The sequence below is a fragment of the Bubalus kerabau genome, chromosome 3, assembly GCF_029407905.1.
Source record: "Bubalus kerabau isolate K-KA32 ecotype Philippines breed swamp buffalo chromosome 3, PCC_UOA_SB_1v2, whole genome shotgun sequence".
Classification (NCBI taxonomy): domain Eukaryota; kingdom Metazoa; phylum Chordata; class Mammalia; order Artiodactyla; family Bovidae; genus Bubalus; species Bubalus kerabau.
Genome location: NC_073626.1, coordinates 142,278,367 through 142,291,008, shown reverse-complemented (window position 1 = coordinate 142,291,008; position 12,642 = coordinate 142,278,367). Strand labels below are relative to the sequence as shown.

The 12,642-nt window shown below is 37.9% G+C and overlaps 1 protein-coding gene across 2 annotated transcripts in view; it reads left to right on the top strand.

Annotated features, from left to right (window-relative positions):
- FTCDNL1 (formiminotransferase cyclodeaminase N-terminal like) overlaps positions 1-11,091 on the top strand; it is a 42,865-nt gene extending 31,774 nt beyond the window's left edge. The window contains exons 6-7 of one of the 2 annotated variants that reach the window (XM_055573039.1): positions 10,124-10,199; positions 10,572-11,091. In XM_055573039.1, the coding sequence (XP_055429014.1) occupies positions 10,124-10,170 (47 nt within the window). In that variant the 3' untranslated portion in view covers positions 10,171-10,199; positions 10,572-11,091. Of the gene's footprint in view, positions 1-9,611; positions 10,497-10,571 lie in introns of those variants that run through there. The other variant, XM_055573038.1, reaches the window with a different exon arrangement.
- Positions 11,092-12,642: the final 1,551 nt, after the last annotated feature.

Below are 12,642 nucleotides of genomic sequence, written 5' to 3'. Positions count from 1 at the left end.
TGACTTGCTTGAAGTTCTCCTCTCAGCTCTTTCTACTCACGCCTTCATGAGCCACTCAGGGAGGCTGGAAGCCCTCATCAGATACTCGATAAGAGCCCCCAAGAGGGATGTTCATGATAGGCAATGAGCCCTGCTCATCAGTGGCTGCACTGATGATGAGAATGGTTATCACTGGGTTGATGGGTCCTGTTGGCCAGGCATGAGGTTGTATCAGGAGACACCTGGCGGCTCAGGATGTGGGTGTAGCTTACTTTTAGCTGGTGAGAAAGGCTTTCAGTACATCCAGAGTGTCCAGGTTGATGCTTACACCTGGCAGTCAGTGGTGGAGGCACCCTGGAGAGAGGCTTTTCTACACTGCGGGCTCTAGAACAGAGAGAACAAACACAGGGAGCAGTATTCTCCCTTGCCCTGGATCTCATCCACTCATGTCTCTCTCTGCTACTCCTGCCCACACCTTGCTTAGAGCATATCTTCAGAAAAGGCAATGGCACCCTATCAAAAACTCCATCCCCATTTGCTGCACTTCACCATCCTAGGGCCATTTATTTGAGTCTTGATTCTTGTATCACTCGCTGCACTTCACCATCCCAGGTCCATTTATTTGAGTCTTGATTTTTTTATCCCCTAATATCTTCTGTAGGGATCACTAGTTAAACCATGTTAGGCCACATTTTGATAGTTAATATCTTAGCTGTTACTGAAATACTAGGTCCCAAGAAGCAAGAGGTGGGCGACCTTAAGAAACACATTTCCTCAAGGCACAGTTACACATAGGCTTTTGGTTACTAATCCCTGGTGCAGAATTCTGCTCTCAAACCAATGACATCATCAGCTACAGCAGTACAATGAAAAGAGTGTAGGCTTTGAAAGTGAAAGTCGCTCAGTCGTGTCCCATCTTTGTGACCACCCCATGGACTGCAGCACACCAGGTTCCTCTGTCTATGGAATTCTCCAGGCAAGAATACTAGTTGCCATTTCCTTGTCTAGGGGATCTTCCTGACTCAGAGAGTGAACCTGGGTCTCCTGCATTACAGGCTGATTCTTTACCATCTGAGCTACCAGAGACTCCCAGAGTGCAGGCTTTGAGGCTATGCTCAAATCCTGACCTTGCTCTTCATTGGCCATGTGACTTCAGAATGTTCCTTAGCTCAATAAGCCTCAGTTCCCATATCTTTAAAATGGCCATATTAATTATTTTTCCCTCATGAGACTAAAGTTGAAAGGATGACTATTAAGTGCCAAACATGGTACCAAGGGACCATTTTTTCCTTCCGTTTAGAGAAAAGATTTATCTAAAAAGTGATTATAAATGTGTTTTAGTCTTTACTTGTGGAAAAAAAAGAAGTTGATTGCTCCCTGCCAATTTGAACCTCACATATTTTCCCACGATTTGTCTCACAAACGGAGAAGTGTAAGTTTGTGACTAACTTTTCAGAAAGCTATTTCCTGGTTTCTAATTTGAGCCTCACTGAAAACCGAAAGGATTATTCCACAAACCTAGTCAGCACAGTGCCGGGTGACTGAGATTACAGTTAGAGGATGGGAATTAGAAGCAGGAATCCTAGTACTAGAGAACAGAAGAACAGGATTTAGTGCTGGGTTAGACAGTCCCTCGGAGAAGGCAATGGCACCCCACTCCAGTACTCTTGCCTGGAAAATCCCATGAATGGAGGAGCCTGGTAGGCTGCAGTCCATGGGATCGCTAAGAGTCGGACATGACTGAGCGACTTCACTTTCACTTTTCACTTTCATGCATTGGAGAAGGAAATGGCAGCCCACTCCAGTGTTCTTGCCTGGAGAATCCCAGGGACGGGGGAGCCTGGTTGGCTGCCGTCTATGGGGTCGCACAGAGTCGGACACAACTGAAGTGACTTAGCATAGCATAGCATAGCATAGCATAGCACAGCATAGCATAGCATAGACAGTCCCTAGGAAAACTTAAGTCTCATTTCTGCAGTGTTGTGGGGCTGAATGGGTTGGTGTTTGGAAAGAACTTTAACCTGCTCTGAAAAGCGTATCTGAGTTAAAAACTAAATGTTCATGTTATCACTAATCATGTTCAATCTTCTAAGAACAGACTGAGTTTGTAACTGTTTAAACCAAAGTGAACAGTGATCCCCCATCTCACCTAATGATTGTCTGATAATCTCACCTATTTTACATTGTTTGTTTGGAATGGACAACCCATTGGGGATTTTGATTCCTTCTCTATTTTTTACTCCACATGGAGATCTGTGATTTACATGGAGAATTTGATCAACATCTGAAAATCCTAAGTTTACTTTAAAATGCCAAGATTGACACAGAAATGTTTAAAGATGGTATTTTAAAGGTAATATATGACATCTGGTAAAGATGCAGTTAGAGGCACTCATGCAACTAATGGTATAAATTAGTATCAATTGATATAAACTTTTTGGAAGTGAGTTGGTGATGTGCATCAAAAGCTCTAAAAATATATGTAACTGCTTTGCAGAAATTCTAATTCTAGATTTATCTTAAGTAAGTAGATTTATTCCTGAGGAAGCAATAAAAGGTACATATACTTATGTACCAGTATGTTTATCAAAGAACTATTTATAATAATAAATGCTGGAAATAATATAAATGTTAAGAATTTGAGAGTGATTAAATAAACTATGGAATACCTTGGTGAGAGACCATTATGCAAGCAATTAAGTGTGAAGGTTTGGAGGAATTTTTAGACAAGTGGAAAATACAGTACAATGTAGAGAAAATTTTTAGTTTATTAATTAACACAACAAATATTTATTAAGTACCTAAATGTGCCAGGGACTATTATCAATGGAAAAATAGAATTTATTTGCCTTCAAAGAATTTATATTCCAGTGGGGAATAGGTGAAGAGAGTGAAAAGAGAAACAGAAAATTACAAGCTTAATAAATAATTAATTATATGATATGTTAGAAAACAAGTGTTGTTGTTTAATCACTAAATCATGTCCTACTCTTTTGTGACCCCATGGACTGTAAGCCCACCAGATTCCTCTGTCTATGGAATTTTCCAGGCAAGAATACTGGAGTGGGTTGCTGTTTCCTTCTCCAGGGGATCTTCCCTACGCAGGGATTGAACCCAGGTCTCCTGCATTGGCAGGTGGATTCTTTTCTGCTGAGCCATGGGGGAAGTCCCTAGAAAATAAATGCTACAGCCAAAAAAAAAAATAAAAAAATCAGACAGAGCAATGGACATCATGTGCCCGGAATGGGAGTAAACTATGGTTTTCAGATGGGATAAACCAAAGTAGGCCTCATTGTGAAGGCAGCACTGGAGTAAAGACTAGGAGAGAGGCAGTTGGCCACGTGGAAATGTGGACAGGAGACTCAGGCAGAAGGAACATCCAGGGTCAAGGCCAAAGGATACAAAGCTGTGTAGTGTGATTTCAATATTGTAAAATATATATGCACCTATTTCTTTTATTTATCTTATATGTTTGTAAGGAAAGGAAATTCTTGAAGCTTCCAACTTATTTTCACTATTTCTTTAAATTGATCTTGTTATTATTTCCATCATCTTTCATAAAGGGCAATTATTGAGGTTTATCAGGTCTGTAGAAGCTGGATTTCAGTGCATTCATTCATATTGCTGACAAAAAAGAGTCAAATAAGAAAGGAAAAGCAGCACAACTTTCCCCCCATATGTCTTTTTTGCTAATATCTCCTTTCAAGTGGTAGACTCTTTAGTTTGTGCAAAAGACATGAAAATTATAAGTTGCCAAGTTTAGGTAGACCGTTACTCCTTGAGGGACTCATTTAATAGGCTCAAAGCAGATTCTAATAGAAAATTAAAATGTTTCAGAGAGGAACATAGAGTATAGATAAATGGTTTCATGAACAAGATTGTAATTCGAGTTTAAGTCACATGATCCACTGAAATCTTAGATTACCTTACTTGCCCAAGTTATCCATTAAGAAATTCATATGTAAGAAGGAGTAAAATGGTTTCATTTTTAAAAGTAATATCTATTGCAGTAGAATTTCTAGCACCTCTGTCACTAGGGTAGAAATATTATTCATCTAATTTTTCAACAAGCTTAGTTCACAACTGTGGCAATTTCCCTCCTTATTTTTAAATTTAATGGCTTTATATATTTTTCTAACATTCTTTATTTACATCAGTGTTTCTCAACATAATTTTCCGCTCTTCCCATCAAAACAGAAAAGCTTCAACACATTGTTGCTATGTTTATTTCTTTTCCTAAAAAATTTAAATAGAAATGATTGGTGCTATGAACTGAACACTTACAGTTAACTTTCCAATGACAAATTAATCTATACAGTACCCGAAAGGAAGCAGAATCTATAAGGGAACAGGTTTCTGTTTTGAAGTTCCTTGAGAATATTATAAACAGAAGAGAAAAAAGTGACCTCAGAAATGATTAACACCCAGAGTCAGTGCCAAACACACAAAATCTTTTAAACCAAATTCCTTTTAAAAGTTTGTAGTTGGCCAACTCATGAGGAACATAAATAAGGACAAAGCAGTAATAGTTGATACTTTTAGATCTATAAATAAATACTTTATACATATATATTTTAAAACCCTAAACATTTATGGGATAATTTAAACACTGCTGGCTGATATATTGTATGACTGGCCTGCATATATGCATCATTGTTTAAAAATGAGGGACAATTCTTTGAACTGTAGTTTCACATGATGCCGTAGGAATCATAGATGGAGGTAACTGGCGCATCTTGGAATCAGGGACTTCTGTTTAGTTATTTGAGTGGGTTACTGAGAGCTGCCCCTGCTTACTTCTTTCTCTCTGTAAATGAGAAGCTGCTGCATCAGGCACTTTTCTTGACATTGAATAATGCCATTTACTGCATACCCCAAATTTTACCTAGTCTTTGAAAAATAATTTCTAGCCTGAGAATGAGTCCTGTTTTCAGGAGCCTATATCTGTAATTTTCTATGTTTGCTTGTAAATCTATTTGGATGATGGAAGATGAAAGTCTCAATGTGTAATTAAGTGTGTCACCCGTAATTGAAACATGAAGGACTATGTCTCTGCATGAGCTAGTGAAAGGCACTTTTCTATAGAAAACCTGGGAGCAGGGAAGTCACCTGAGGTTGCTTTCACCTGGGCTGGCTTCATTCCATGATGATGTTAACATGTATCTACCCCTGTGATTTCATCTCTGAATTGCTGTTACTCTGAAAGATTCAGAGTTGAGAAATTGAGGCTTAACGGTTCCTCACAGAGTGGGAAAATGTCATAGCTATTTTGCAGAAAGACAGCTGAGCAGAGGCAGTGTTCCTGAAGAAGTGGAACTTGAACTCAGACCCCTGGGGAGCCATTCCCAGCCCCGTGCCGCACAGTGTCACTTAGCTTTCTCTTCTGTGGATTTGGCCACATGCACAAGAGTCCTGCGTTCTTCCCGCCATGGGAGTATCGGACTTAGCAATTATGTTTGAGTTTTATGGCTTTAGTCATCAAATGTCCTGTTTCAGCTGTGGTTTCTCTTTAATACATGTTCTAAAAAATGTAAAATACCAATATGTAATGATGACTAATTGCTTTCAGTGTAATAACAGCTGTTTATATTTTTGAACCCGAGTTCCAAGTCTGTCGTCTTGCTCTGTTTGTTACTCTGAAGCAAGGCCCACAGTTAGGCTAGGTTTTATCTTTGTTTAACATTCATGTTTTTACACGCAGTAACCTGCATGGTTCCTGGCACTCAGCAGGTTTCAGTAAAAACATATTTAATAAGAGAGCCACACATTAGTTCATGAGAATCTCTTTATTTATTCAAACTGTAATGCAATCTATAAATTTGAAGTTCTCTCTTCAGACATAAAAATGCCATATACTCCAAAACACTACCTCGGTTCCCTCCTCACGCATCTTTTAAAGCTAAGCCATCAAAGAAGAGCTTAATATAATAAAGAGAACTTTTAAATACATCTCTTGGCAAACTTCTGACCCCCTAAAATAAAACCTTTTCTGTTGGAGGAAAATATTGAGAATCTTTTCACCATTGATTGATTGAAGGTGATGGTGCCTGGAACAATTTTTGAGAATAATTTTGATCTAAAGGGAAAAAAAATGTTTTTTCTGAGTGCTGCTTTTCCATTTTTTCTAATGGGCTCTTCACTATTGTTTTGTCTGAATGCAGTTTTTTATTTTTGTTATTCCAGACGTGGTCCTACCACAAGCATCTTTAAACCAGACATTAATAGCATGGTTCACAGCCATTACTGCCAGTGCTCAAACACAAATATTGCATTTGTGTTTGTAAAAACTACACATCAGATGTTAATTAAGTGCATTTGTTTTTTTTATGCTTAAACAATCTGGCATAAAGAGTTTACATCTATATCAGTTCACCATAAGGTCTCTACAATATCTGAATCACCAGCCGTACAGTATATGATAAATACAGTGTTTCCACACAGGAAAATAACAGAATTGTCAGGAAAACATCAGGCCTGTTATATTTCCCTGTGAAATAATAGCAACTGAATCTCAGTTTCTTTTTGATTTAAAAAAAAAGTATTTAGGAGTAAACACCAATATTTAGAATGATAAATTTTTCATTAAAGAACACATGGAAAGTGAAATCATACCAAAGATTTTTTTCCTTGTTTTTAGCTTGCTTCAGGGCGTTGTGACAGTTGCTTTGGAATAAAATTGGAATTTCAGCTTTGCAGTGAGATTCATGCTGCCGCCAGAGCAGCCGAGTGCCAATCTGCGGGAGGCAGGAGCCGAGCGAAACCGCAAACTGAGAAACAAACTTTCACATCAGGTTTCTAATTTTAGAGCAAAAAATGGAATTACTTTAATTATATGACATTTAACTAGAAATACGATTTGCTGGGATTAATTGCCTCCCTTATTTAAAAAATTTTTACTAAGTTTAAATTAGCATAAAAAGTCAAATTCAGCATCTTAATAAGGTCAGTGGGACTTCTAGATTTAAATGCAGAATTTGATTGATTAGAATTGGATCACCATATTGGTGTTGGACTTGGGAAGAATTAAATGGAAGAATTAGAAACGTGTGCATTTGGGCAGAAAACAGTTTCTCTCTTTTTCCTTCCTTCTTTCTTCTTTCCTTCCTTCCTTTCTTCTTGTCTTTTTTTTCTTCCTTTCTTTCTTTTTCCTAAGGCAGAAATGGATCATGGCCTTATAACCCCTCAGGGTGAAAACTAATACCTGCTTAGACCAGAAACTTCTCAGCTTCATTGACTTGTCTCTGTTTATTCACTGCTTGAATAAGATATAGTGGTAAAACAAAATCAAGTATTGTATAGCTAAAGCTTAATAGAAGAATTTAAAATACATGTAACAAGGACATACACCAGAAAGTATCATTCTCTATATAAGTGATTACTCTTACTTTATTCAAAAGAGAATATAAACGTTACTTCTTATGTTTAATTTTATTTTTCTAAGAAATAATTAATTTTAAAGTATGCTTTTGAAGGAATTTTTTAAGTAGAGTTTTATTTTAATTGATTAAGTCATTGTTGGGACAAGTGAATTCTTTGTGACACTCTTGTGCTCTGGACTTAACATCTAAATTTCTTATGCATTTAATAATTTATCTTAGGTGAACTATTGTTTACATTACCTTTTATCTGAGGTAATGAATTCATTTATTAGCAAGAATGATCAATTTTAGAAACTCGGTGACAAAAGGGACAGTTATTGGGCACATGGGGATAAAAGGTGCCTTGCAATCTACTAGAGGATTTAGAGGAAGTCCTGTCCCATGTATTTAGGGATCAAATGGTCCATGCTACCATATTGTCAGGAGGCCCTGGGTCCATATGAATGAACTTGCCTTGAAAGTGACTTGCTCCCCCAAGCTGATAAATTACATATAAATATCTGAACATTGGCTAGGCATATCAAAGTTCTGGAATAGCAGAGCACAATAGACCCAATAGATATTTTGAATAGTACTTAGTATAAGCGCCCCCCATATGAAACTCTATATATGTATATTTATATATACACACACATACTTTTCAGCAAACTCTGAGCATGATCTAGCTATTTGTTTGAATGGTGATAAAGGTGAGGCCACTTCTTGAGTCAGAATAGGGTATGTGTATCAGATACGAGGAAATTGGATTGTTTGTAACACTACCTGTTCAGGGGTAGAGGAGAGAGAGACTATGCTTGGATGCTTTCGATTAATGAATGACATTAGCACTGACAAAAAAAAAAATTTCCAGTTGTACTCTGTGAAATGTTAAAACTGATATAATTCTCAAAGATATTTAGAGTAAGTGATTGGTGTATGAGGTTGAGAGAGATATGTATTGACTGTTAGGAAATTTAATTTTTATGAAATCAGCATTATGGAGAAATACTGTAATTTGATTCATTCCTGCAGAATTCCCAGTAGAAAGAGGCCCAGCCTCGGGAGTTGAAATGTTTCATTATGTACATGTGTGGGAAAAAGATGAAATGTGGTTTCCGTGTGCTGATTTTCTGTAAAACGTCTATTAGTATGAGAGTACCCAGGCTAGGCAGCAAAGCCCCCAAACCACGGCTGTCAAGGGGAGAGTGAATTCAACAGGATCTCTCGTTGGATACTGACATCGTGAGCAGTAAGTTTGAAAGTAGTAAGAAAAAGCAATGACAGTAAAATGATGTTGAAATAGTAGCTAAAAAAGTGTCTTATGCTGAAGATGAGGTCAGCCTTTTATCCCTCATCAATCCCTAGTCAACTTTGCTTTTAGAAATGTGAAGTTGCCCCAAAATGAGGAAACTGCAAACCTAAGCTTTTTATACCAATGCTAATTTAACCAAGTTGTCCATCTTATAATGTAAACTATAATTAGAGCAGGGATATTTATGTAATATGAGCTGCATCATCCCCAAGGCAGGGTAAAACATGCTCTAGAGTAACTGGGCTCTGGAATAGCAATGACAGTCCTAGTCCCTTGGGAAGCCGAGGATGGAAGAAAGAGATACCTCCAACTGGTTATACCAAGAAGGTATACATAGTGCTCCAAATCCTGCCCTGCCAAACCTACATCATCATGAGACACAAGAGTCCCTTTGTCCTTCCCAATTCCAAGACTATTTGTCACTTTTTAGTGACCTCCTTTACTAGCCAAGACTGTTGAGGTTCATTCGAATATGATCTTAACCTAGCTCAGTGATGACAGGTCTGTGTTTGGGGAGGAAGAGATGAATACAGAGTGTGATTTATTCCTGTCTCCCAGACCCATAGACCTGGCACTGAATTCCAGCCCCTGCGGAGATGGCCTTGGAAATGAATGGAAGGCCAATACATTTTACTGCTATTGATATTTAATTTTCAAACGTGCCTTTTGAAATATCTGCTGATATTTTCAAAAGTCTGAGCTTTTCTTAACCATTCTAGAGTAAACATCCAGATACATTTAGAGTAGATAAAAATATCTATTTATAGCTCAGATAACTCTGTTGGTAAAAAATATGTATGACTTCTAGAAAATTCTTGAGTTGAGAATGAGGAGTATTTCTGTGTATTATTTTAAAATAAAATTAAGTAAAGTTAATAGAATAGAAGAGAATTGGGTAAAGAATAGAATCTTCAAGGTGAGGCTTTACTTTGCTTGACTAACATGCTTTTCTAATGACTCAGGCATCGGCGCTAGCCCATACGTGATGAACTGCAATGTTACCATAGATTCTCAAGACTTGGCTCTGGGAAAAGAAATTGCTAGTGCCATTCGGGGCTCGAATGTGAATGGTCTGAAGGGCGTCCAAACGATGGCTTTTCCTCATGAAGGGAAAATTGAGATAGCTTGCAATGTAGAGAGTTTTGAAGATCAAGAAGTTACAGAAACCTCCAAAGGCTCTCAATACATGGCTTACAGTGTCCTTGGGGACCATTTTTATTATGTATCTCCTCATTACATAGAAGCTCAAGTTAAAAAATTGGCAAGTGATCGAGGAATTGGTACGATAGGGAGAGCGTTAATTGGATTTACACCCCAAGAGTGCAAGAGCTGTGCTGAATATGCAATAAGAGAAAGTATTGGGGAGTTCTGGAAGATACGTGAAGGTGTTTTCATGTGAGCCAATCTAAGGTTTCGTTGAAATTGTAAGAAAAAAATATCAGGCATTGCAAACTTTTCTTATTGGCATGTGAAGACAAGAAGATCCAAGAGCTTGGTTCCAGGTATGAATTGGAAAACTAGAAGCCTTCTCTGTCCAACGACAGCAACAGGTATTTATAGATTGTAATTGCCTTATGATATTTCTAGTCATCACTGAAACTTTGTGAAATCTTCCTCTGTATCAAGTTCATGCACTTGGGTGTACTAGAAGCCCCCCTGAATGAGCTGGATAAAATGGCCATAGTTATGGAATCATCTTTGATTATCATGAACTAAACTAAAAATAGACTCTGTTTATTTGGTGTTCCTGAGCTCTTTATTCCAAAGTCCTGTATTCAACTCTCATTTTCTGAGTAATCATTTTTATTTTAATGTGCACTTTTAAAAATCAAGTACTAAGTAACTAAATGGGGAGAATTATAAACTAAAATTACCAAATAAAAGACTAATCATGTTCTTTTGTTCTTTCTTGTCTTATTTAGGATGACCTACTGTTCATTCTGGAGATAATTCCAAAAGCCAGATTTGTCTAATTTTTTTATGTTTATGTGGGGATGTGGAATGGTGGTGTTGGGCATGACTTCAAGGGATTATATTTATCCTTTTTGGAATTTAAATGGAAGTCTGAAGGTTTAGGGAATTTATTACTCTTGAGTGAAGTGAAGGGTATTGGTGGAAGAATTTTATTTGAAAGAAATCAAAATATGTTGCCTTTTTGTGAACTAAAAGAAGCCACTTGCTAATTCTGGCAATTTTATGTAAATCCTTAGTGCTTATGTTTTTTAGTACAAGGCGTTTTTCTACCTATAAAACACAACGAAATAAAATTTTCCATAGATTTTGTTTAGCAAATAAATTGTGGTTTTGGTTAATAAGAGCACATAATGTGAATTTAATTAATTAAAAATAAAAGAGGTTGAACTCAGTCTTTTTATAGGATCCAGTGCATGCATGCATTCTCAGTTGTGTCCAATTCTTTGAGACCCAAGGGACTCTAGCCCACCACACACCTCTGTCCATGGGATTCTAGAGGCAATAATACTGGAATGGGTTGCCATTTCCTCCTCCAGGGGATCTTCCTGACCCAAGGATCAAACCCAGGTGTCTTGTGTCTCCTGCACTGGCAGGCAAATTCTTTATCACTGAGCCACCTGGGAAGCCCATAGGATCTGGTAATCTATCCCATCTGTACATTGGCTGCACTAGGTCTTCAGTTGTGGTGCGGGGCTCTTTGTTGCGGTGCATAGGCTTTCTCTAGTTGCAGCATGTGGGCTTTTCCTGTTGCAGCCCATGGGCTTAGTTCCCCAACTAGAGATCAAAACCGCATCCCCTGCATTGGAAGGCAGATTCTAAAACCAGTGGACCACCAGGGGAGTCTGTATCTTAACATATTTTTTTTGACTTACATTTGACTCTTGACTGCAATTGCATTAATTTTGTTTCAGAATTATACTTTTTGGGTGTTTTCTTTTTGCTGTCAATATAAATACAACAAAGATGGAGTAATGATGAACCACGTGTGGTTTTCAGATGCAGGGAAGTGTAGTTGCTGTGGTGAAAAGAGAAGATGCTCTCCAGTTAGACCCAGTGGATCTGGGAGAGCTGTGAAGTAGTCATGCCTTGCTTTTCTCTTGCTTTGGCAGAGGCCATGTGGCCTAATAGGACAAGCACTGGACAGCAGATTCTGGCTTGGGTTCTGGCCCTTGTTATCTTTCATGGAGCTATAGTTTAATTACCTGTAAAATAGGGAAAAGAGTTTCCACCCAGATTGTGTTCTGGGGAATTAAATGGAAGTACTTTGTAAGCTGTAATGTAAAAATGAAATATCAGCACTCTTTCCAGATCTCACCTGGAGCTTTGCTTCAGTTTTGGTCATCACCGTTAAGTAGGTGGGACTTCCCTGGTGGCTCAGATGGTAAAGAGTCCACCCACAATGCAGGAGACCAGGACTGATCCCTGGGTTGGGAAGATCCCCTAGAGCAGGGAATGGCTACCCACTCCAGTACTTCTGCCTGGAGAATTCCATGGACAGAGGAACCTGGCGGGCCACACACCATAGGGTCGCATAGAGTCGGACACGACTGAGTGACTAACACTTTCATTAAGCAGGTGATTGAGAGTAAAAATACAGGATGTCACTGTGTCATTTGGGGATGTAGTAGCAGTTGATTCATTTGCCATTTCCCTTCTTAACCTCTCCAGATTCATATCACTGTAGTCCAGACTGCTGGTTTTGAGCAAGGCTTATTTACAACCAAACATCTATTTAATGGGTGTATAGAGTTTCAGTTCTTGAAGGCAAAAAAAAGCAAAATTCCGGAGATGGATAGTAGTGATGATTGTACAGTAATACAAACACTTAATGCCACTGAACTACACACTTAAATATGGTAAATGTTATGTGTATTTTACAATTAATTATTGAAAATTATATATTAATTTCATAAAAGTTTAAAACAAAAAAAATCTGAATAAGATAATTTCACTAGCCCCACACTTCGTAAATAAAATTTTGTCAAATTTGTAATATCCATTAAAGTATACAAGCATGTA